This window comes from Trichomonascus vanleenenianus (assembly GCF_965637985.1).
Source record: "Trichomonascus vanleenenianus strain CLIB 3782 genome assembly, contig: TRVA0_056S, whole genome shotgun sequence".
Classification (NCBI taxonomy): domain Eukaryota; kingdom Fungi; phylum Ascomycota; class Dipodascomycetes; order Dipodascales; family Trichomonascaceae; genus Blastobotrys; species Blastobotrys vanleenenianus.
In genome coordinates, this window is record NW_027481831.1 from 14,799 (window position 1) to 37,294 (window position 22,496).

A 22,496-nucleotide genomic window follows, 5' to 3' on the forward strand; every position below is an offset into this window, starting at 1 on the left:
CTACTGTACAATCATATGGATCTTCAACATTTCAGGGGGGGCACATCAGTGAGACATTGTCCCAGCCGCACGGCACGGCTCAAAAATACCGAGAATCTACAATGCGGGGCAGTGCAATTATCGCATACCATTTGCAATGCGATTGTAGTCCACACCAAGCACCTGCAGCAGTACATTATTACAGCAATATGGTATTGTAGTTCATAGATCTTTCCTCAGTGATTGGTACAAACTTACTGGTAATTTTGGACGTTGTGTCCCATATATATATTAGTTCTACACATCTCAGAATAACACGAGAATTAGGTCCACCGTACGCCAATGCCCTATCAATAAGCATAGCTTGTGGATTATGTGACTTTGCAAGTGGGCAAACTCCGGTTGGTTCGTCTAGCCAATAGTGGATGCAACATATGCGTACATACTCTTCTAGGGTTTCCTCGTAGAATGAACAATGCATTGACATTTGATAAATTGAGTGCTGTAACGTTGTCTATCTCCACATTTGACCTTACCAATCGGACTCTTTCGAGTACTACTGTACTAGTGATGGGCTAGCTAGAGATATATCTTGAAGAATTACAAAAAACAAAAAATATTCAATAAATATAAAAAAACAAAAACAGACTACGGCAAATCACCGTTAAACAGACTCGATCACTTCTACTTGGGATGATTGAGACGATTGAGCAGATTCCGGCTTGTAAACTTTGGCGAAAAAAACCTCATATACCAAAACACCGAGAGTGTTACCCAAGAAAGGAACGCACATCGTGACACACCAGTATCCATCGTCATATAGGCCGCTGTACTTTTGGCTGATGTAGGCTCTGGGAATAATATCACGAATTGGACTCAGGACCCAATAGCACCATCCGAAAGCATTGGCGCAAATGAACAGGGCGAGGCCGACAAGCACCGGGATAAACTTCGGATCAATGTGGGGGTTTCGCAGGTCAGTAATAGCAGTGAGGATGAATGCAAAGACGGTATCACCGACTAGCTCATTCATGATGGCAATACCAATTGGTGCCTTGGGGTTGAATACGGGCACATAAATGTTAGCGGCACCGGCAGGACGTGGGATGGCACCATTGACATTAAACTGAGTTTCAACAATTGCAAAGGCTAAGATGGTGGCAATTATTGTTCCAAATAGCTGGCCGGCAACATTAATTGCAGCTTTCTTGAGTGGGAACTTCCTGAAGAGTACCGCATTAAGGGTCAATGCTGGAGAAATGTGACCACCAGAAATCGGTACAATTATGTAGAGAGCAAGAACGACAGCGATACCGAGCACGTACACAGCCCATCCATAGGAGCCTTCCGCACCGTCCGTTACCATGAAGCCTCCAAGGGACATGAGCAAAAAGTAGAGGAAAATGAAGGACCCGGCTGCCTCAGCGAGAAAGCAGTCGAGGTGAAGCTTGTCTCGCAGACGATGAAAGCTTTGAAGCCATTGGGGGGCCCATTGATGTTCGAGGATGGCCTGCTCGACATGGTCTCGAGGAACTTGGATTAGCGGACCACTATCGCACTCTACGTGCATAACTTCATGCTTGATCTCTCTTTCTACCTTGGACATTGTGATCCTGTTTGATTTTGAATTCTAGGTTCGACCTCTCAGCTGGTTTATATACTCATTGCTCACCCCTCCTTCTCCACGATTTAACCATTGCTGTCGTGATGATTTGGAGGCTTTCCCCTCCTTTTCCTCGATTTAGCCATTGCTGTGGTAAAAGTGTTCACCCCTCCTTCTCCACGATTGACCCATGGTGTCGTAAAGGATTGGAGGCGTTCGAGATAATGCAAAGAAGGATGATGAGCGGGGTGCATGCGTCAAATGGTCCAAAATTTAGGGTAGTTACTATTTCCGCTCAGGAAGTGAACAGTGGAGATCATTAGCTTACTAGCTCACCTCCATCCTCGATATCACAGCGAAAATACATATATCTTTTGAACTCGAGTAGTATGTTATTTATTATATTAATGTGTTCTCATGTACCTGTAAATCCATAGAACCAATTCGACCCCGGATTTTACTGAAGATTCGTTTCCCGTCGTCCTTTTTTTGTCGCAGCCAGCTACCCCTCTACCTGTCCATCATAACACTGCACCAATGGCGATGACTTGGTTGTAAAGTGGCCTTTTTTCCCTGAGTTATCGTACCCCACATCGATCCATCGATCCGTGTAATGCTCTTGCCCACCTTTTTACTGGGGGGAAAGGGGGCTTGATTCACGGTGCTGCTCGGGGATCGACATGTATGGTGGACGGCACGGCTTATCTGTCCACTCGACAGGCCAACAAATACAGTGTAGCTTTAAGTGAAACGCTTGAAGCTATGATCTGCATTTTTAGCCAAGAATCATCGGTGGCGCATATAGTTATGAGTGCTTGATCCAGTGGGTCCAATAGTAGTAGTAACGATGGGTTTAGTCTTAATTTTTTTTCGCCGGCGACACGCCGGATTGTGAACCCTTCGAAGATCAGTGGGGGAGGGGGAGGGGAGAGGGGCCTAATTTGGACTGCACGCGATGGCCAGAGAATGCCTACCAAAGGCCGCCAGTGTATCTTCACCGGCAGCTGGCTTTCAAATTCTAATAGTACGTGGTACCTAAAATTACCTTGTTATACGTAGTAGATGGAACAAATTACAAGCTATATGTCTACTGTGCCTTCGTGCTTAATTGCACTTCACAAGGAAGATAAACTACACAGTCGCGGTACAATTTGTCTTTCAATGAACGTTGTTTCGTAGATAGTTCACGATAATTATCGTCTGATCAATGTGCATCGAAAGAGACGCACATGGGGTAATTTTTTCTCCTCCTTTATCAATTGGTTTCGCATTATGCCAGGGGCTGGATACTCCAACTTTTAGAGGTCGTATAAACAAATCTATAAGGGGTGTCGTACATAGAGTACAAGCGACGAAGAAGCTGCTCTCTCCACTCATTTCTTCTCATGCATGCAGCCATTCCCCAAGCTCGACTCGGACAAATGGATCCACGTCGAAGAATGCCTGCTCTAACTGCAATAACCATTTCTGTATCGACTATGGCGCCTTTTGTGACTCTTCGCAACTACCGTGGCTGTAAATCGCGTTCCTAGAAGAGAGAGGGGCTATTGGCTCAGTCTAATACCAGTGCAATTCAATTAGCGATATGGGTGTAATGGATTCTGGTAGGATAGGCTATCTGGAAATCAATATTCTGAATCCTTAGAATAGAAGGCGTCATGCAGTTCTACCTCAGACGATTATTGAGTAACAATGCAGGAAAAAATAACATGGTTAGCATGTAATTAATGAGGAGAACCTGTGAGCCCCCAGGGGCTTTGAAGGACTGGTCCCCCTTGCACTGCTACACTGGAAAATAGTGAATAGTTACGCTAGGATGTAGTGAATAGTCTAATAAGTTAAAATCTATCGGAATGAAAACGGCTCGTAAGGATAGCCCTCGCCCTCGAAGAACTTGGACATGGCCTCGACCCAATGAAGACGCAGCGAGTGGAGCATTGCCGAGGTACCCTCCATGCATACGAGAATGATGACCGAAAAGGTGAACCACATGCCAAACAGGAACACAGTCATAATGACTCCCTTAGTTCCATAGACACCAAACGAGCCCTGCATCGTCATGGACCACAGCACCGCCGAGAGCTGGTTGTGAGCCAGGGAGAGCGCCCACAGTCGCAGGTATGACGCAGTGTGCGAAATGCAATTGAGGCAGAACTCAATGGTGTGGATAACCTGGTGAATCATCACGTCGCCAAAGCTGAACTCGCCGTGCTCGTGGCTGATGTCTTGGATAACCATGTTTTCTCCAGCCTCTTCTTCAAGCTCAAATAAGTCGCCCTGATGCATCTGGTGGTGCAGGTTCTCGTAACCCTGCTCCCTGGCGCGCTGGTTCTCCCGTCGCAAATAAAGCGGCTTCAGCAACAGCAGCCACGGCACACAAACAAGGGCTACCAAGACAAGTACAGACTGCACAAACTTCTGCCCCGGGTACAACGGGGCCTCAATAGATCCCGGAGACAGGAACATGTTGATGAGCATGTTGAGCAACCCCGGAGGCTGACGGCCTGTGCCGAACCAGTCCACACACCACTTATATACAATAGTCAGCGAGAGATAGCCGAAAATGGACTGCATGAACAGGATAGAGGGCAAAAAATTGCCGATAATATCAATGCGCGAGTTGAAGTAGCGGTAGTTGACCAGCGAAAAGCACAGACTGTAAGTCATGTGGACGAATCCCATGAGTACCGACAGCTTCATTTTGTATGAGTTGGTGAAGAGCAGGTTGTTCTCAGACCCATGCCAGGCTGGGTCGATGCCAATGGGGTATACACCCTTCTGAGTGGCCTCGATGGCTTCTCCGACCTTCCAATGGTCGGGCCACTTCCAGCGTGAGCTGAAGATTGTCATAGAAAGCGAGAATATGTCGTTGTAGATGAATCCAGTGTACATTGAAAACAGACCCATCAGCAAGAGCACGTAACGTCCACTGTAGGCCATATCGAAGATCTCATCTCTATTGGGGATACGGCCAATCTTCTTTTCGTTCCACACGAGGACAGCTGCCGCCAGTGCCAGGATGAACCCGTGGCCCACGTCGCCAAACATAATGGCAAACATGAAGGGGAACGTGATTACCGTGGCCAAACCCGGGTTAACTTCTCGGTATGTTGCCACGCCATAGGCGTCTACAATATTCTGGAACGCGTCTGTGAGCTTATTAGTGCGGTGGAAGGTCGGCGGAGTGCGGTTAGTCTGCAGTTCGTTGATGACTGACGACGTCTGGACGCCAGCTCTGGCCGTGATCTCCCGCAGAGTCGCCTGCAACTCTGGAATGTCGTCCTTGGGCACCCACCCTTCTGCGATGAGACTTCGCCGAGTCTGGTCGTAGTTGAATAGGTTCAATGCCCCGTAAATGGCTTTTTCCTTGCGCACCATGAGCCTCCAAAGCTCGACTTGCGAAGCGATCAGGGACAATTCGGTATTGAGGGCTGTCCTCGTGTTTTCCACAACAGAATCAATCTCTTCCAGACGCCTGTTCAAGTCCATGATTTCGTCCCGTCTTAGGCTAATGTCCTCGCTGACCCTGTGCAAGGTTGCGCCCATCGACTCACAGATGCGCTCGATTTTTCGAACAATTTCCGCGCCGTGGCCAAATACAATGAACACGTCTTTATACACGGGAGTGCCTTTTTCGGGGTCTTCTAGGGATTCCTCAACGGGAAAATGGCTCATCAGCAAGTTTCCTCTTAGCGCCCTCCACAGAATGCGCTCAAGGACGCCTGTCTTGCCTCTAGAAATAACTCCCGCTACGAATTGAATGTTTAGCGCTGCAATTGCACCACCACCAAGCCGGGTATTACCATCTCTGGAAATCCTTCCCCTCCCTTCTTCCAAACGCGATCCTTGCAGCAATGGAGCATCATCATTATCGTCTTCGTCATCTCCTCCAATTTCAAAGTCGTCATAGTCGGTCGCTCTCAAATTACTCTCCAAATCCAGTGACATCCGCAATTCCGCCGGATTTCGCGAAGCCTTGTCAAAGAATTCACCACAAGACAACAACACCTGTCGGTTCTCTTTTACCTTTAGCTCACGATTGACCAATTCCTCGTACGACTCCGACAAATGCTTGACCCGTTCCTCCATCGTCCTTATGCGATCCGACAGTGTTTCAATCTCGGACGCGCTCGGAGCAGCTCCGGAGACCTCCTCAGGTGAAGGAAGAGGTTCCTTGGCCACTTTAAACCGGTCCATGAGGTCTTCAAAGTAATGCAATTGTCGTTCGACTCCTTCCAGCCTCCTGATCTCCTTAACAAAAGATCTCTGGAAGATATTCACCCCGGAATTTAACTGCCCAATTAGCAACCAGATTCCAATAGCTCAACTGTCCAATCTACTCACATCTCGAAACTGGATGATCCCCAGCTCGCCGAGTGCTGATACGACCTCCCGGCCTATCTCGGTAGCCACGTATAGCTGCACCAGCGACATTTCCGCAGAGCCTTAAGACCAAAAAAAATTAGCACTTCCCGACATTTTAGACAATCCCCCCTGTGTACATACGGAATATCGCCTCCCGAGTCTCCATTTTCGTACTGTCCAGCCGGTTCAGGGTGGTTTCGTCACTTCGTGGGTAGGTGAAGGGCCAGCCTGGAGCTTCCTCCGCACGCGCCCGCTTTGGGACCCAACATGAAACATTGGCCGTCAAGCCGCACGCGGCTCCGTTGAACTACTGGGGGTTGGACAGCAGCTGTGTATCTCGACTAGCTTGGCGTCAATTGGGGGGCCAGCCCCCCAAACCCCCCGTGGCTCCGCTTCGCGGAGGAAAAGTTGTTGACAGAGAATACCGATAGTTTGTAACGCAGGTAGGTGTCCGCATCACTTTACTTGTCGTCTTACGTACGTGATACCACTCATCCGTCTGTTGTACCTGATCCAGGTACAGTGTAGTAGTGTAAAAAGAAATAGATATACATCTACCTAACGGAAGGCGTAGGATGAATAATTGCATAGAAAAAAAATTTAACTAGAGGATCTTAATTTACCATTAAGTATTGCATTAAAGTTGTTCAATCGGTCTCATATCTACTGTTTATCACTTTGCGTGACCGATCAATTCTGCTCAGAGTACCACTACTGTAGTAGTACTGCATCACAAATTTATGTAGCTTGGTAGGTTGTTTACAAAAGGAATCAAATTGAAACTTTTTAGAGACGAGGTTGCATTGTTTTACAGTATACGTAAGATATCATGATACCGTAGTCATGTGATCACCAGTCTAGCTAGATAGTGCTGGTGGTAACTAGAATACAATTTCAAGAGCTTTTTTATATTATAGTCTCTCAGTATCATAAATCAAGAACGGAATTATACTAGGAGATAGGGAAGAGATTAGCAATTAATCACGTAGCTTGAATAAGCCGAACAGATCACTGGTATATAACTGCACTATTGGTTCAATGTTCTGTTGAAAGATGCGCTGTTAGAGCTTAGCCTGCCGATCTACCAGTGGGGAATCTACCGGTCAGTGGTTGAATTGAACTACTCTACAATGGTATACAATAGCGCAAAGAATATATAACCTCCTGGAGGAGGAAGGGGGAAATCCGCAGAAGGCGGCGGAAGGTGATGCGCGCCGCACACAGTGCGGCGTGGCGTGGCGCGGGCGCAAGACCGGCATTAGTAATATGTAATCCGATCGCTATCATCTTACTTCGCAGGCCGATAAGGAAGCCAAGAACCGATAAAAGTGAACGATCCAATCTTCTTTCTGTCATCAGAGCACCGCCGACTCCCGGTGGTGCCAAGTTCGGTGGTCCGTAGGAGTGGACAAGTCGCTGACGCCACTATGGCACCTGCGAAGGAGGAATCGAAGAAGTCGAAGAATAGGCCCCGTGAGACGGTGCGCTATGTTGTCAGCGACACGAGGGCCGTGGATATGTTGAGACGAGCCAAAGAGTGTTCTATTGTAGCCGAGGAGCAGGAAGTTGCTGGCTATGAGCTCTATATTGTCGAACAGTGGGCCTGTGAACGGCGGCTGACTGCTTCCATTACCACTTACACGGGCAACCTGAGCAATCGGGTGACCGTATCAATCGTAGAGGTGCCCAAAGACTGTCGGGACTGGTCTGCTGCGACGTTTGAATACTTTGATGAGCTGGTGCGGCTTCATATGCGCCCCAAGGAGACGGATTTTGGCGTTTTGTTTGTGACGAACCTGAGCTCCTTCCCGTCGAATTTGAGCCTTGTGCCGGTCCCTGACGGGCGCATTGCATCTGTGTGGCGCATGTTCTATGTCAATGAGAATCTCAAGCGTAGCGGATGCGGCGGACGCATGGTTCTGTCCATCAAAGGGCCCTCAAACGCCTGTGAAGACAAGTTCCGCCAGGTGTTCCGGACCAACGACAAGGTTCCGATTGATTTTGCCGTAATTGAGCTGGTAACACTCGTGCAAATTGGACTGTTTTACACTGGGCTGCTTTCTGCGCGGTACGTAGATGGGCTGCTTTGCGACGAGACGCTCAGAGCCCTAGCTCGGTGGTGGGATTCGTGCGGCCAATTGCGATACCATACGCGTCCTAAGGACGGTGGGTTCGGTCCAACGACAGTCGCAGCAGTAGTTGGTTTATTAGCGGGGGTTCGAGTCCGGCTGGCGTCTGTCGTTAAAACAACCCCGAAAGACCCGTTTGACGCAGAGGCTTTCGTGGAGGCAATCCGCCAATTCCAGAAACATGAGCATTTACCCCGTAGCATGAAAATTGACGAGCTCACCCTGGAACGCCTCTATGCGCTGACTGAACGGTCAGGAGGCGCTACGGCCGAGTTTCTTGGCATGGTGAAGTCCACAATGAAAGAAGTCTCGGGGAGGCCCGTCCAGAATGTTGCTGATTGCGAGACGTTGGACCTCGAGAAACTTAAACTGGTGGTCCAGGGCTATCGTGCGCGGTTTTTGTGGCTCGGGAAAGGCTGTATGCGCAACCGTACTACCAGAGCCGGGTTTGGTTCGCGGACTGGTATTCCATTGCAATCGCTGGACGTTAATGAACAGTCTGCGAAGACTGAGCTCAAACGTACCGTCATGCGTACAATGGCAGCCCGTCAAAAGTCTGATGATCGCGTAGGCGAAGTCGAAGACGACGCGGATACTAGCGTTGGTGGGAATAGTAGCACTGCCGGCAGTGTGGGTCTAACTACGAGTTCGGGCACTGGTAGCACCACCACAACCCAGAGTAGTACTACTAACGGAGGAGTGGACGAGGAGAAATCACGTCGGGGGAGAATGAGGCTGAGACGGCTAATGAACCTGCAGCAGGAAAGCGGATCACGATCCCCTAGCCGGCTCGGGAGTCGAGACGCTAAAACTCCCGTGATTCTTGCGGGGGTTCCTAAGAAGGAAGAACCTCCTGAGCATATAGAACGGGCTGCGTCGAAGGATTCTGTGCCTGGAGAGGAAGGTGGTGGTGAGGTCTGCCAAATTATTCGAAGAGTTAAATCCCTATCGAAGCTTAATTGTGATGCTACTGCCGACGCGAAACGCATAGAACGCTACCAATTGAGGAGACAGCACTCGTTTAGCCTTGTTGAGGATGTGGTGAACTCGTGGACTGTGCCGTTTGAAATGTGCCCTGTGCGAGCCGGCTACCTGTGTGGCTCTTCGCGGCGGTTCCAGCACCAGCTAAAACAGCAGGTTAAGTCTCTCGAAGCAGAGTCCGACGTGTACGACCAAGTGATAAAAAAGGTTGGCAGCTCGCTGGATAAGGAATACCACCATGTTGAGAAGCTCAATGAACAGCTGGAAGGTGCTACTGGCGGAGTCAGAGCTGTTTCCAACGAGATCCACGAACTCGAAACGATTGCAGCGCGCCTGCAATACGAATCGCGAATGCTCGAGGCCAAAATGAGAGATGTCGAAGAGGCTCTGTCGACTTTTGAATCGAAGTTGGGCCAGCTCGAGTCGCGAGCGGAGAAGTCTATGTGTTGCCCTACCGCAAGCACTGTTCACTATGTCAAGTCGCTCCTTAATTGGATGCCGTCTATTTATTCTTTGAGGAACGGAAAGGCATAATCATTTCGACACCAATTGCGATACAATCTTTACGAACTAACTGAATTTTTAACCCATGCATCATTGACCGCGTTACATACCCTTTAGCCTTGTTAGCGTATATATATTTTTGATATTTAATGCACAAGCTTGTAGTGGTCCAAACTGGTAATGCCCTCAAATGAATTGTAGATTGAATCCGGGCCCTGCCAAACATATAACTTCAATATATAGCCTGGAAGCGTTTCTAGGAATATTCATCATCCAGTCTGGGGCAGAGCCCCAGTGATGAAATACAGCCCCTAGCTAGAACGACATGGGGCTCTGCCCCATACCCCGTACCTGGGGGTTCCACCCCCAGACCCCCCTTTACACTTTACACTTTACACTTTACACTTTACACTTTACAGGTACAGAGGCAGGGGGTTTGGGGGGTGCAACCCCCCAACTACGGGGTCTGGGGCAGAGCCCCAGCGAAAGAAGTACTGTTAGGGTAGATGGTACGAGTGCAAGATCCCACAATTGGCCTTATGAACCCATTTTCTGGGCTGTAGCTTGAGAAATCGTTCAACACTCGCCTTATACAGCAGATGACTATCCGAAATTGGCCCTTATTTGAGTGTCTTCCTATCGATTGTTATCCAAGCTGTGAAAAAGGAGAATTACAGCAAACCTTAAACGTTTATTAGACGTGCAGATATAAATAAATTAATTTTGAGACTGGTGGTCGTTAGCATTAATAAGAGCCCGGGCAATCGCAATCTCCTCGCCGTTGCCCGACGAGTCGTTCTGGTTGGCATTGGACGAGTTCGTCACATGATCGTCAAAGGCCGATTCGACCTGCGGGTCCACTGGAATATCCTCATTCCGGTTGCCTTGGTTATTCGAAGATCCCGCGTTCCCCGATCGCCCACCCTTGGCAGCATTCTGCACAGCAGCAAGCAAACTCTCGTCCAAGTTGGCCAAATCAGTCCCGAGCAACGACGGATCGTGCGACAGCCGGTTAAACGAGCCCGAATTCTGCTGCTGGTAGAGCGAGTTGATATCGTCGTGGCTAACGCCACCCATGCCGTGACCCCCGTGCGGCTGCTGCAAAGGACCACCGCGCATTAGATGGTGCGACGGATGCGGCTGAGGAGCCGCAGCCACTGCGGCGGCCGCGGCAGCAAGCGAATAGTCGCTGCCACCTTTTTTCTGGCGCTTCGGCGGCTGACGCGTCGTTTCGCGGCACTCGGCACAATTGCGAATCGCCTGGGCCACCGTCTCTTTAATACGCGTCCAGTGGTATTTCTCGGTGATTTGCGAGGTTGTCTTGTTAATACCGGCGTGGCTCTGCGCGTGAAGCTCCGATGCGATTTGCAGCTGGCGCCCGGGCTCCGGCACTACTTCGCGGTCCTTCAGCATGAGCCGGCCGTCCCTCAGGCGGTAGTGTGCCGCCGAAGACCGCAATCGCGACTTCTCCTGCCGATCCGAGTGAGGCGGGTACCGCCCCGTCTCGAGATAGAACTTGATACGGTCGAACCGCAGCTCACCAATAGGCTCATCGGGAGACTCTACAATCTCGCGCCCGTACATGAGCGCGTCTACGGCGGACTCGTGGCCCTTGAGGATGCCGGCTCCCTTGATGCGCCCAATGCGCTTGAACCCGAGCGACTCCCAGATTCGGCGCGCCGCAACGTTGGACTCAAAAACGAGGTCAAACACGGCGTAGTTGTAGCCCAGCTTGGCGGCCCAATCGAGGAACGTCTCGGCCAGGGTACGGCCAATGCCCTGACGCCGGATGCCGGCGTTGACCAAAAAGGACGCGGTGCAAATGTGTGCACAGCGCCCCGGGTACCGCGGCGACACGGTGAAGGTGCCCAGGCACTCCTTCTCCCACTGGCGCCGGTCGTCGAGCGAAAGCGACGCGTGGTTGCCAATGAGCATGACGCCGGCCACGCCGGAGAACCAGTACTCCTGGAACTGCTGCATGGCCTGCGGCTCAAAGAACGGCAGCGTGTCGCCGCGGTCAATCTCGGCGTTGAACTCGTCGCACAGGAACGCCAGCAGGCCCACCGGCACGTCGTGCACCCGCTGGACCGGGTATATCGTGGCCACCGTCTGGCCATCCTTGAGGATGACCGTGTACGGCCGTAGCTCCACTACCGCCGCGCCGTGCTCGTCTAGCTGCGTCGATGGCATTCTCTCTCACGGGGTGCGTAATCGTCAGTCCTTTGCTCCTCTTCGATGGAGTGTGATGGAATCTTCTTGCTGGCAAGGCAAAGACGTGAAGTTGGTAGTCCGGGATCAAATTTTTTCCCCCTTTGTGTTCCTCCCAGCACAGCGCTTGCGCGCGCGCCATTTTCAGTTTTAGCCGCCGGGAGGGTGGCGGAGTACAAGCCGCAGTATGTGCGGCTGGTCATTTTAGGATCGCCGAGGTAGTGTCTTCCTGGAGGGCCAGCCCTCCAGACCTCCCGGTGCTCGGCTTCGCCGAGGGAGAAAGTTGGTTAAGATCAATTGGGTCATTAGGTCATTGCAAAAGGTGATGTGATGGGGTGTTAAGGGAAAGGAAAAGATGTGTGGCGGACTAGACGCTGTTTATATATATAATGTTGTGGGGCTCATGGGGACTCGTGACAGAAATCGCGTCGTTCCGTAGAGTACCCTTAGATGGACTATCCTCCAAGGCTCATATTGTATATATATTTACGGAGGTAGATGATAGTAAACTGTCAATAGGTAGTCCAGCAGCAATTGCTCAAAACCGTTACAGTACAGGGCTGTACCATAACAGCCCTATGGAGATCTAACTACATGTATAATACCGGTACTATCATCTGCTGTAATATTGCATTAAGCTAATGAGTTACACTGTACAACACTTTTCCGTAGCATAACAATAGCAGGCAATTCGTCCTATAGTATTGTATCAAATTCTGGCACAGAAAGAGACCTGTAGTGAATAGATGAAGTACAGTGATGTTGCGTAAATCAGTACCACAAATTATTCACGGATAAATACGTAGGAAGAATCGGATTAATTAGAACCAACCGTTACAGTTGTATAGCGCGAGGATGCATTGTACGTAGTACACCCCCTATTTGATATGCCAAGATTATGTTGCAGACAGTACCTCTCCGTGTATATGCAATTGTGATAATTGTGATAATTGCCCGTGCTTGGATTGTCTCCAATTTGTCTAATTAGCTGTCGCCTTCCTGCAGGGTCCACGGACGTCCCACGGTTCCCAGCCTCTCCAACGGCAAAGCTTTGGTGAGACCGGGACCAGAAAGTTCCGCTAATGTAATGCAATAGGCATAGCAAAAGTCTAGGGCCCTTGGCTCACTCGTCTTGCACTAAAACTGGTGCTCAACAACCTCGACCCTCTAGATGCGACACAATATGTCAAGAAAAAATTGGCATGATACATTCATGTTTGACTCCGGCTTGACAACGAACATCCATAGGGATGATTGCTTCCTGTGAAAGGACGAGAAGTAGATAAATTGGTTCCAAGCAGCAAGACACCACCCCCACATTACATGTATGAAGAGAAAATCAGTCTATGTGCCCTTAAAAGTGCGAAGAATACCGATATCGAAATACAGTAAGACAATTGGCTAAATTAGTTCCTCATATGGAACTCGGCATTGTTAAATTTCAAGTACCATACGGCAGTGCAAATCGTATATGCCATGAAATTGGATACAACCGAACCCCCTGTATAGCTCCCGTAGAATTGCCGTGGACTGATTTATGCATTGTTTTGAAATTTTTCATTGAGTGATCGCCTTTGAGTTGTCTGGCAGTGACCTCCTGAACGGGGAACATACTGCATCTCCTACTGTAGCTTTTTTTAAGGCACTTTTACGTTATGCAAATGGCTGATAATCGCATAATGCAACTGGAATAAAAAAATATCAATTGCCAATTGCGAATACCTTTTTTTTATTTATATTTTATTTTATTTTGCCGTGTTCATTAGGTAACGAGGGATACAGGGTGCGTAGAACTTTCGTGTCTGAAACCAGCCTCGAGAACCCCCCCCCTTTCCAGCCATGGTGATGGAATTGTTTTCATTACGCATTGAGTCTCGTCTTACCAGTAGATCCCTTTGGTTGTGAAATTTCAGGGTTTATTGCATCTGAGTCGCATACGGTATCAAAGCTCGCTCCGACAAGACAAAAATTGAATTATGCCTGTGTTAGACTTCGTAGACCTATAGATAAGTGTGTCTAGGCCACTGCAAATACTTGCTAAGACATGTATACTGGTTGTTATACGCTGGGTAGATAAAACCTTGACTCTCAAAACTGGTCCATAGGGGCCCCTATTCCTACTGTAATCCCACAGTGGCCGCTGGTTGAAGAGCGCCCCTTTGTGATCACATAATCTAGCGCTACCATCATAGTCCCGGATAGCAAAATAGACGCGCCTGTGTACTTAGTACCCGTCAAAGCGGCATGGATGCAGGTCTGGGACTAATTGAACACCAACCCCTTCTCCTTTTTTCGTGTGTATTGTGTGTATCCTCGTAGACCAAATGGCAGCAAGATCAGTGCTTATCGCGGTGGGCCAGCTTTGTTCGACCCCCGACGTGGCCAGAAACACGCAGCTGGCGGTATCGCTTATTCGCAAGGCGGGGAGCCACGGCGCAAAAGCACTGTTTCTCCCCGAGGCATCAGACTACATTGGCGGCGGGCGGGCCAACTGCAAGCCCGTCGAGGAGTCTCTGTTCGTGAAAGGTGTTCAGGAGGCGGCGCAGCAAGCCCAGGTCCAAGTCTGCGTCGGTATCCACGAACCGGGGATAGACCCGGACAAGGTCAAGAACACGCTTCTGTGGATAGACGACCGGGGTAAAATTGCACACCGGTACCAGAAGATACACTTGTTCGATGTAGACATTAAGAATGGCGGTCAGAGCCTCAAGGAGTCCGACACCGTAGAACCGGGGAACGAGATTCCGCAGCCGTGGGAAACTCCTGTAGGCAAAGTGGGTCCGGCTATTTGCTACGACATTCGATTCCCCGAGCAGGCGCTCAAGCTTCGCCAGCTGGGTGCTGAGGTGCTTGTGTTTCCTTCCGCATTTACGACCAGAACGGGAGCTGCTCATTGGAATATCCTCGGCCGAGCCCGAGCAATCGACACCCAGTGCTATGTCGTCATGGCTGCCCAGGTAGGCACACACACCGAGAAGCGCGCCAGCTACGGCCACGCTATGATCATCGATCCTTGGGGCAGTGTCGTTGCAGAGGCTGCCGATGTAGACTCCGAGCCGCGGCTTGCTTTGGCAGAGATCGACTTGGACGCCGTAGAGCGCATCAGAGCAAACATGCCTCTATGGGAGCAGCGTCGTCCGGACTGTTATTAACTGCCCATCATTTATTGGATAATTGCATTCACGCATATTTCCCATATTCCTGCTTCGTTTTTCGTATTTAGCTTCATTCACACATCCAGTATAGCTTTAATTGGTCCATCTTACCTGTTACCTATTTTAAACTCTTTTGGGCTAATGTTCTTCATGCTGATTAGTCAATTCATCTATGTAAGCAAATTGAACATCTGTACCAAGCCAACATATCATGTTCTTCATCCTGGTTAGTCAATTGCAACTGTTCAACTGTGTAAGTAAATTGAAGAAGTTAACATCTAATACCATCTGTCATATATCCCACAAGTTCTAACTCATCCAATAAATCATATCATTCACTTCGTAACCTCTAAATCACTCTTTCGTTTTCTTCGTAGATTCAACGGCCTTTCCCAATTCGTCAGATGCCGACTTGAGCGAATTGCGAAGCATCGAGAGCGATTCAACCACTCCCTCATGACTTCCGACCATGTCACTGTACGTATGCTTCTCCTCGGCCAGCCGCGACTCGTATGAATTCAGTAAATGCGCCGTAGCATTGTCATAGTCTATCAAATACCCCCGAATATGCGAGTCCAACAGTGACAAAGTCTTTTCGTATCTTCCGACCAGCTGGCCAACTTTATCATGAAAAAGCTCGTGATCCTGCAATTCCAGCTTCAATTCAATATTTCTGGCATATTCTGAGTGCAGATCCTCCCCTTCGGTGGCTTCTTCGTCTCCTTCTTCTTCCTCCTCTTTATTTTGTGGTGGTATCTCGATATTGTACTTCTCAATAAGCTTTCTTTCAAGCTCATCGTACTTTAGGGCCTTTTCAGCTTCGGTTTCGACCTCCCCGAGAGCCTGGCGATTGTTATCGACGGTGTTCAGCAGGTCCTCCACCAGCCGCGTCACTGTACCCAGCTCCATCTTTCAACGTGATGTGTCGTAGAATATCCCAAGTCCTCCGATCACGTTAAGACCCTTCCCCAGATTATATCGCACAACGGAATCACCACAGTAGCAATGTTCAGGACTATGGAAAAGACTCGAGGGATGCTGACCCTGTTGTAAGTGAATATTTGGTGATTGTGGCATTGGGCATTGTAGTAACACGGGGTAGCCACTCGCCAGCTTCGCAGACAAGCAAGAATGTGCTGCGAATGGTGCGGACCGCATTCCCCAACGTAGCCCACCGGGACTTTGACATTGAGGTACTCGAGACGAACCCGACAGAGGAGCAGGTCGAGACAATGCACAAGTTCGGACTACAGGACAGTAAGACGCGACCGATTTTGGTTGATTGGTTCAACGGCAAGGTGGCGGTGGACGAGTCGATTGCCAAGCAGATCTTGGATGAGTTGAAGGCCAAGCAGAGCAATCCTCAAGGCGAAACTGATTAATTTATTGTAACTCGTATATATTATTAACTATAATGATCACAATTGCAAAACCTGATTCCCATTGTATGAGGTGTAATAGCCATATCAATATACGACACTTGAATTGCTTACCAGTGGTGGTACTGAGTCAACCAAGTCCCTCACAATCCTCAGAGTGAAATTGGTTATACCTGTGTGAACTGTAGTTCTCGTTATCCTCAAAGCTAGACTGGTTGAAGTGTAACCATTTCCCTAACGGTAATTGGGAGTTTGTTACAACGTTTGTTACACAGTCTCTTATTATAACAGAATTAGTACAGAAATTGGAGATGCCAATGATACGAAGTACCGTTGGCTATGGCGGAATCTGTATCATAATTCTTTTGATCCGACGCGTAGCGTCGCTACGGGGGTCTGGGGGCTGGCCCCCAGGTGTTTTGTTGGGGGGGAGGAATATTGAGTTAACTATGCCGCTGAAGGATGAAAGATTACAATAAATCATGACAATTAATACAATATATAAGTACAAAACAACAACATTCAGGTCTAATCCTTCTTCTTCTTCTCCTTCTTCTCCTTCTTCTTCTTCTTCTTGTCCTCTTCATCCTCATCCTCGTCTCGCTTTCGCTTCTTGTCCTTCTTTTCCTTCTTTTCCTTCTTTTCCTTCTTATCCTTCTTCTCCTTCTTTTCCTTCTTCTCCTTCTTCTTCTCCTTCTTCACCTCTTCTTCTTCTTCCTCCTCCTCATCATCAGAGTCAGCCATAGAAGCATCGGCGATAATAGTATCAGCGTCAGCGTTGTAGCTCTTCGACTCGACCAGCTCAACCTTCTGCTGCTGCACCCGGTTGACGGCTGGCCGCGTGGTCGAGATCTCTCGGCCCTCCAATGCACTCAGTCGCTTCTCAAGCTTGACCCGGTCGTCAATGCCAACAGTAGCAACATCCTCTCGGTCCTCGGCCAAAGCATCGTATCGCAAGCTAACCGAAGCCTTGGCAGCCAGCATTCGCGCGATCTTGCCCTTGTTCTTGCCGGTGGCCTGGCCAATCAGCGAAGCGTGGTAGATAATGCCGTACTTCGGGGTATCATGTTTGGTCTTCAATGCACGGAACAGCGCCTTCTCGGCACCGAGAATCTGGACAGTGGAAGCTGGGGCCTTGGCCAGCGAAATGAGCGAGCCCGCGTGGGCAATGAGCCGCGCACCAACGAGCTCACCGACCAAAGCAGTGAGGTTTGGCGCAATGGCGGCCATTCGCGCATTCAAGTAAGAACTCAGCTGCTCTCGGTACTCGGAGAACTCAATGACCTGGTCAGCCAGGGACTGAATGTTCTCAAGGTCAAACTGCGTGATCTCGGTACCCATAGACACTTCAGCGGCCTCCTTGAGCTGCTGCTCGACCTCCTCGGGCAAAACAGCGCTCAGATCGCTCTCCTTGGCGTTAGATCGGTAGCCCATGGCCTTGATGACTCGAGCGTACGCAATGTTGTCCTGCACGATCTTAGCCATCTCCGGGAAGTGCCAACCGTACCACTCCTTAACTCGCATAGCGTACGTGTTAAGCTCCTTATCAAGATCATCCAGAAGAGAAATAGCCTGAACGATCATGGTATCGACCTTGTCGGCCGAGAACTTGAGCTTGTATCGGCCCAGCGAGTGGGCGAGACCCAGTGACATTGTGCTCAGATCGGACTCGGTCAGACCAGGCAGCAGCTCCGGCAGGTTCTCTCGAATGGCTCGGTACAGATCAAGCGTCTGAGAGTCGGAAACTACGGAAATATTCAGGTTTGGAAGCTTGTTGATGGCATTACCCAGCTTAGGGTCGGCCACCACCAAACTGGTCTTCTTCTCGTCCTTGAGCGCCTCACTCAGCAAGTTCGACAGCTTATCGGAGACCTTGGCCTCGACAATGGCGTTCACCTCCTCCAAGGCCGCCGCGGCAGACTCAAACTTGCTGAACGCCTTGACCTTGAACTGCGCAGCAACTTTTTCCGGTGTGTTGAGCTCCTCAACCAGGTTGTCCGACTTGTGGATCTTCTTATCCTTCGCCTTCAGCAGGGCGTAACCCGCAGACGTCTCCGTCAGAATGTATGTCATCCTCTCTCTCCTCCAAAAAGGTGTCGATTTCCAACTCTTTGCACAAAAAAGTTGAAGAATTAAAAAAAAAATTTTTTATCGCCCATGGGTCAAGTCGAAATTTCACTTAACTCCCTTAACTTGACTGGCGTGAGCAGTTGGGAGGAACCGTGCGGCTCACAGATCTGTGCGGCTCGTGTGTAGCGCCGCGCGGCTTACCTGGGGGGCCAGCCCCCCAGACCCCCCGTGGCTCCGCTACGCGGAGAGCTCCAGACGTTAGGGAATCTACACACCCTCCGCGCAGCGGAGCTGCGGGGGGTCTGGGGGGCTGGCCCCCCAGGTACACAACACACGACGAAAGCCGCATGCGGCACAGTCAGGGCTGTCGGACCAACGGAACTGAAGGTCAGAATTGAAAGGAAAATAAATAATAATGGATCAGCAATGGTTGTGCCATATAAGGGCCATCGGTATGGTCGGTTCGACACTTACGCGTCTGTGTGCGGTGTGCGTATTGCAGCTAAGACAGTATATCGAGTGGTGTAGCGCTTCGTGCGATGCGGATGTGAGAATACATGTTAATAAGGGTTTCAATCATGCACATTTCGGGAGCAGCCGTCTGCCTCTGGTTTTGAAAACCGGTACAGTCGTTTGCCGAGGTAAGCATTTGACAAATCTACTCTGTTCCTGGCAGTACTTTTAGAAAAATCAAAATCAAAACCAAAAAATGGTAATAGAAATACCAATTGTCACTGTAAAAAAAACTTGAGGAAATTGCGGAACTCGCGAGGAACCTGAGAACCATGAAGAATCCTTGGCGGGTCCAATTGGGGATATGTAATTGTTAAAAGCGCTCAGCAGAGCCGAATGGTTTCCAACTTTTTCGTGCTACGCCTATATGCTATATACATCAACGCCGGTGGGAGCTACCCTACAGGAAAGTTATATCGTGCATGGCATGCGCGGTTATTGTAGGCCCTTCACAAACCTTTACATGAGCAGGGTTACATGCTGCAAAAATGGGATAATGTACGGCTGTAACAACTAGCGCACGGCTGTAACAAAAGCGTCCACCTACCTCCTCCTCTCCAACACCCCATCAAGCTTCGCTTATTCGAGGGCCAGCCCTCGAGCTCCCGTAGTTGGGGGCTCTGCCCCCATACCCCCGTCAGCCAAACCCTCCGCGGAGCGGAGCTAAGGGGGGGTTGGGGGCTGGCCCCCCAACTGTACTGGATCAAAGTGAGCTGGCAGCTACGCAACTGTGTGTAGTGGTGTAAATGATATATATTAAATGCGTAAACTTCGTAACAACGGATGCAGGTTGAGCCGGCGGTAGGCCCGCCGTATATTCCTCCGCGCGGGATGATGGGGGTTTTTTCTTTTTGATGGTCGTTAGTTGGATCGTTAGTAAAAAAAATGGGTCATTTAAAAGGCTTGACATTGAGAACGTAGGGCATCTTGCGGAGACTGGAAAGACCCTCTTCAGTGGTCCTGAAAAGCGCTTCAAAGCATTGGCCATTGTGCTTCGGCGTGGAGATGATTTGAGTGTGATAGCGGGCCGCGTTGAAAGTGCACGTTTCAATCTCGTGGTACCCTGCCGAGGGGATGAACTGGACCATGACGTCCTGGCGGGAGATTGCTCGGGCCATTTTTGGGTTTCTATCCAGCTGGTAATGGGTAGGCTTGGTCGAGAGGGCCATCATCGCGAGGGAGCCAAAAAATGAAAACACTCAACAAATCGTCCTCTCTTATATATATACATCCACAGGAGCAGCAAAGGAAACACTGGCTGGACAAGGATCTTCGTTTCGCACGGAGCCAATTAGACAGGATCTGCAAGTAGGAAATACCCACATTACATGCGTTCTCGTCTGGCTGAGGGACTGCTTCGCATGTTAATCCGGGTCTTGGGAATGAGGGAGACGCTCTGTGTTGGGTTCATATGTGCATTCCCTGCCGGGTTGTGCGTCCCGCTTGCTGCTGGGGTGCTGTTTTTCCTGCCGGCTTATCCAGGGCTTTTGGCCGTGTGTTCGGTCCCCCTCCATGGGGGGCACCCTATTCAAAGTTTGGTCTGCATTTTCCAAGGGATGGAACTTTCCGGGATGAAAATTCGCGTTCCAGTTACCTGGTATTGGTTCAAGCTTTCAATCATTGGATACAGATTATACTTATACGTTGGGGATAACCCTCCTAGTGGTTATCGGCGAAAGGAGCGGGTTCGATGCTACGCTAGGACCAATCATCATTTCGCTTTCCAAAAAAAAAAAATTTTTTAAAAAAGAAACAGATACATGTACATCCGTGTGCTAATACGGCTGATCGATAAGATTAAAAATTACAGGTTGGCTTTTTCATGTACAAATCCGCTTTTGGACGAGGTGAGTTCGTTTCACTCGGGCAGGGCCCATATTCTCCGGCCGACATCAAATCATGTTTCTTTTTTTGGGGGGTCTCGTTCAGGGTCTACTCAATTGGTGTCTGAATACGCGTATGATTCGAAATATGCGGGTGTTTAAGGATCATCATCCTATTTTTGCGGTTTTCGCATGCTGTGCTGCTCTTGAGTAAGGCCTCTTCACAAGTGGGTCCTTATGGCCTCTCTCTTTTAGGTGTTTTGCTATTTGACACGGCAATAAACTGCTGCAAAAAGTTTTTTGGGGGTTAATGCCGACTGTCAAATGCTGTCAGATAAGCTGAGAAGCGCCAAGAAGTCACCAACGGGTATATGCCCGGAAGTTCGTTCTACGCTATGGGCTATCACGGGCACTCAGCAACTCCGCGAACGCCTCTTGTGAAGCCTATTGACTGGACCTTGGCCTCGTCTAGGCGGATTCTCACGTCATATGGCCGGTACCGGATTCGGTTTATTATTTTCCCACCAGACTGCTCAATGAGCTTATATACTTCGACGGCCTCATAGTCCCCGATATTCGAGTGAAAGACTACCAGGTACTTTTTGATCATCTTTTAGTATTTTCTATATGGGCATTTTTCGGGCCCTCTCTAGTCGTTATTTATATAGTTGACTAAGGAAAAAGAGAGTCCGCAAATGCAGTTGCCTAAAAACGCTTAGATCATTTATCCTACAGGAGCAGTCGGTATCCCATCGTTCAGGGACTATGCCATCCGTACAGACCCACACATACACTAACAACCCCTCTCCTTAGCGTCTCTTTTTCTCAACAACCCGGATTCTGGCCATCAACTGGCGCCGATCGTACCAGATCGCAAATCATACTATTTTTACTCAATTCACCTAAAAAAATATTTTCCTACGAATCCACCTGTCGTTCCCATCGTTGATGTGACAGGGATATCAGTTGCGTCTTAGTGTGAATGAGAGATCCCCTCTTTACGCGTACACAACGTGAGCTGTGCGGCTTAACCCCCTCAAATCTATAAGCCGTTGAATAAAACATATTAAATATACCCCTGAAATATGGCTAAATAAAACAACAAGGAATTTCTAATATACCGTGGCAAAGCTATCAGGGCTATGCTTGTCGGGCCAAATTTGGGCCGATAAAGCCATATTTTCCAGGGGGGCATATCATTTTTTTTTCACTCAGTATCATGCAGTTAGGCATCCATCACCAAGCCACCATTGGCAGCTTCACCCTCCCTTGCGGCTGTGCAGCGTTTGGATCAACGATGGGCTATTATCGAGCTCATCTATACATCAGTACGTGTCCTAATCCGTAGGTTTGCGTATTCCTTTAAACGCGATTTGCATGATCGCCTCCATTCCAATATATCGGCTATGCCACAATTCGATGTGACCTTTTTTATTATGTATCAGACTTTTGAGTGCACTCAAACACGTACAGCGTCCCTGGTCGATAATGCGATTTGTGGTGAGACGTGGTTGCTCTTATCTGCATATGCGCAGCCACCTACGCGTCCTCTCCACCTCATCCCTCCTCCCCCTGATGCTTGATAACGAGGGAGAGCATCTCCTGTACTTGTGAAAGGGTATGTATAAGCGGCTACTATAACAAACCCCATTACATGCGCAAATGTGCAAATATTCAGTGCACTTCCCCCTTAAGAGTCATATTTTAATGAGCCTGAAAGACAGCCATACTGTGTGTAAGCAAGGTAATCTTCTTCCCTTCAACTCCCCTGAGATGCTCATCGCGCG

The 22,496-nt window shown here is 49.3% G+C and overlaps 9 protein-coding genes across 9 annotated transcripts; 3 read left to right on the top strand and 6 right to left on the bottom strand.

The window, feature by feature from the left end:
* Nucleotides 1–643: 643 nt before the first annotated feature.
* Nucleotides 644–1,585, bottom strand: TRVA0_056S00276 (uncharacterized protein; the record flags this gene model as incomplete). Its single annotated transcript, XM_076687359.1, has 1 exon — nucleotides 644–1,585. One exon carries the CDS (start codon nucleotides 1,583–1,585, stop codon nucleotides 644–646), a length of 942 nt encoding a protein of 313 aa, XP_076538385.1.
* Nucleotides 1,586–3,427: 1,842 nt separating this feature from the next.
* On the bottom strand, nucleotides 3,428–6,113 carry STV1 (V-type ATPase subunit a family protein; the record flags this gene model as incomplete). Its single annotated transcript, XM_076687360.1, has 3 exons — nucleotides 3,428–5,875; nucleotides 5,927–6,027; nucleotides 6,089–6,113. 3 exons carry the CDS (start codon nucleotides 6,111–6,113, stop codon nucleotides 3,428–3,430), a joined length of 2,574 nt encoding a protein of 857 aa, XP_076538386.1.
* Nucleotides 6,114–7,374: 1,261 nt separating this feature from the next.
* STB6 (protein Stb6p) lies at nucleotides 7,375–9,591 on the top strand (the record flags this gene model as incomplete). The annotated part of the gene is made up of 1 exon (XM_076687361.1): nucleotides 7,375–9,591. The coding sequence occupies one exon, from the start codon at nucleotides 7,375–7,377 to the stop codon at nucleotides 9,589–9,591; it is 2,217 nt and encodes a 738-aa protein (XP_076538387.1).
* A 687-nt stretch (nucleotides 9,592–10,278) lies between these two features.
* Nucleotides 10,279–11,751, bottom strand: SPT10 (Spt10p; the record flags this gene model as incomplete). Its single annotated transcript, XM_076687362.1, has 1 exon — nucleotides 10,279–11,751. One exon carries the CDS (start codon nucleotides 11,749–11,751, stop codon nucleotides 10,279–10,281), a length of 1,473 nt encoding a protein of 490 aa, XP_076538388.1.
* Nucleotides 11,752–14,093: 2,342 nt separating this feature from the next.
* On the top strand, nucleotides 14,094–14,921 carry NIT2 (putative hydrolase; the record flags this gene model as incomplete). Its single annotated transcript, XM_076687363.1, has 1 exon — nucleotides 14,094–14,921. The coding sequence occupies one exon, from the start codon at nucleotides 14,094–14,096 to the stop codon at nucleotides 14,919–14,921; it is 828 nt and encodes a 275-aa protein (XP_076538389.1).
* A 357-nt stretch (nucleotides 14,922–15,278) lies between these two features.
* On the bottom strand, nucleotides 15,279–15,833 carry TRVA0_056S00386 (uncharacterized protein; the record flags this gene model as incomplete). The annotated part of the gene is made up of 1 exon (XM_076687364.1): nucleotides 15,279–15,833. The coding sequence occupies one exon, from the start codon at nucleotides 15,831–15,833 to the stop codon at nucleotides 15,279–15,281; it is 555 nt and encodes a 184-aa protein (XP_076538390.1).
* A 96-nt stretch (nucleotides 15,834–15,929) lies between these two features.
* Nucleotides 15,930–16,306, top strand: TRVA0_056S00408 (uncharacterized protein; the record flags this gene model as incomplete). The annotated part of the gene is made up of 2 exons (XM_076687365.1): nucleotides 15,930–15,973; nucleotides 16,027–16,306. 2 exons carry the CDS (start codon nucleotides 15,930–15,932, stop codon nucleotides 16,304–16,306), a joined length of 324 nt encoding a protein of 107 aa, XP_076538391.1.
* Nucleotides 16,307–16,831: 525 nt separating this feature from the next.
* NOP58 (RNA-processing protein NOP58) lies at nucleotides 16,832–18,376 on the bottom strand (the record flags this gene model as incomplete). The annotated part of the gene is made up of 1 exon (XM_076687366.1): nucleotides 16,832–18,376. One exon carries the CDS (start codon nucleotides 18,374–18,376, stop codon nucleotides 16,832–16,834), a length of 1,545 nt encoding a protein of 514 aa, XP_076538392.1.
* A 1,400-nt stretch (nucleotides 18,377–19,776) lies between these two features.
* On the bottom strand, nucleotides 19,777–20,058 carry TRVA0_056S00452 (uncharacterized protein; the record flags this gene model as incomplete). The annotated part of the gene is made up of 1 exon (XM_076687367.1): nucleotides 19,777–20,058. One exon carries the CDS (start codon nucleotides 20,056–20,058, stop codon nucleotides 19,777–19,779), a length of 282 nt encoding a protein of 93 aa, XP_076538393.1.
* Nucleotides 20,059–22,496: the final 2,438 nt, after the last annotated feature.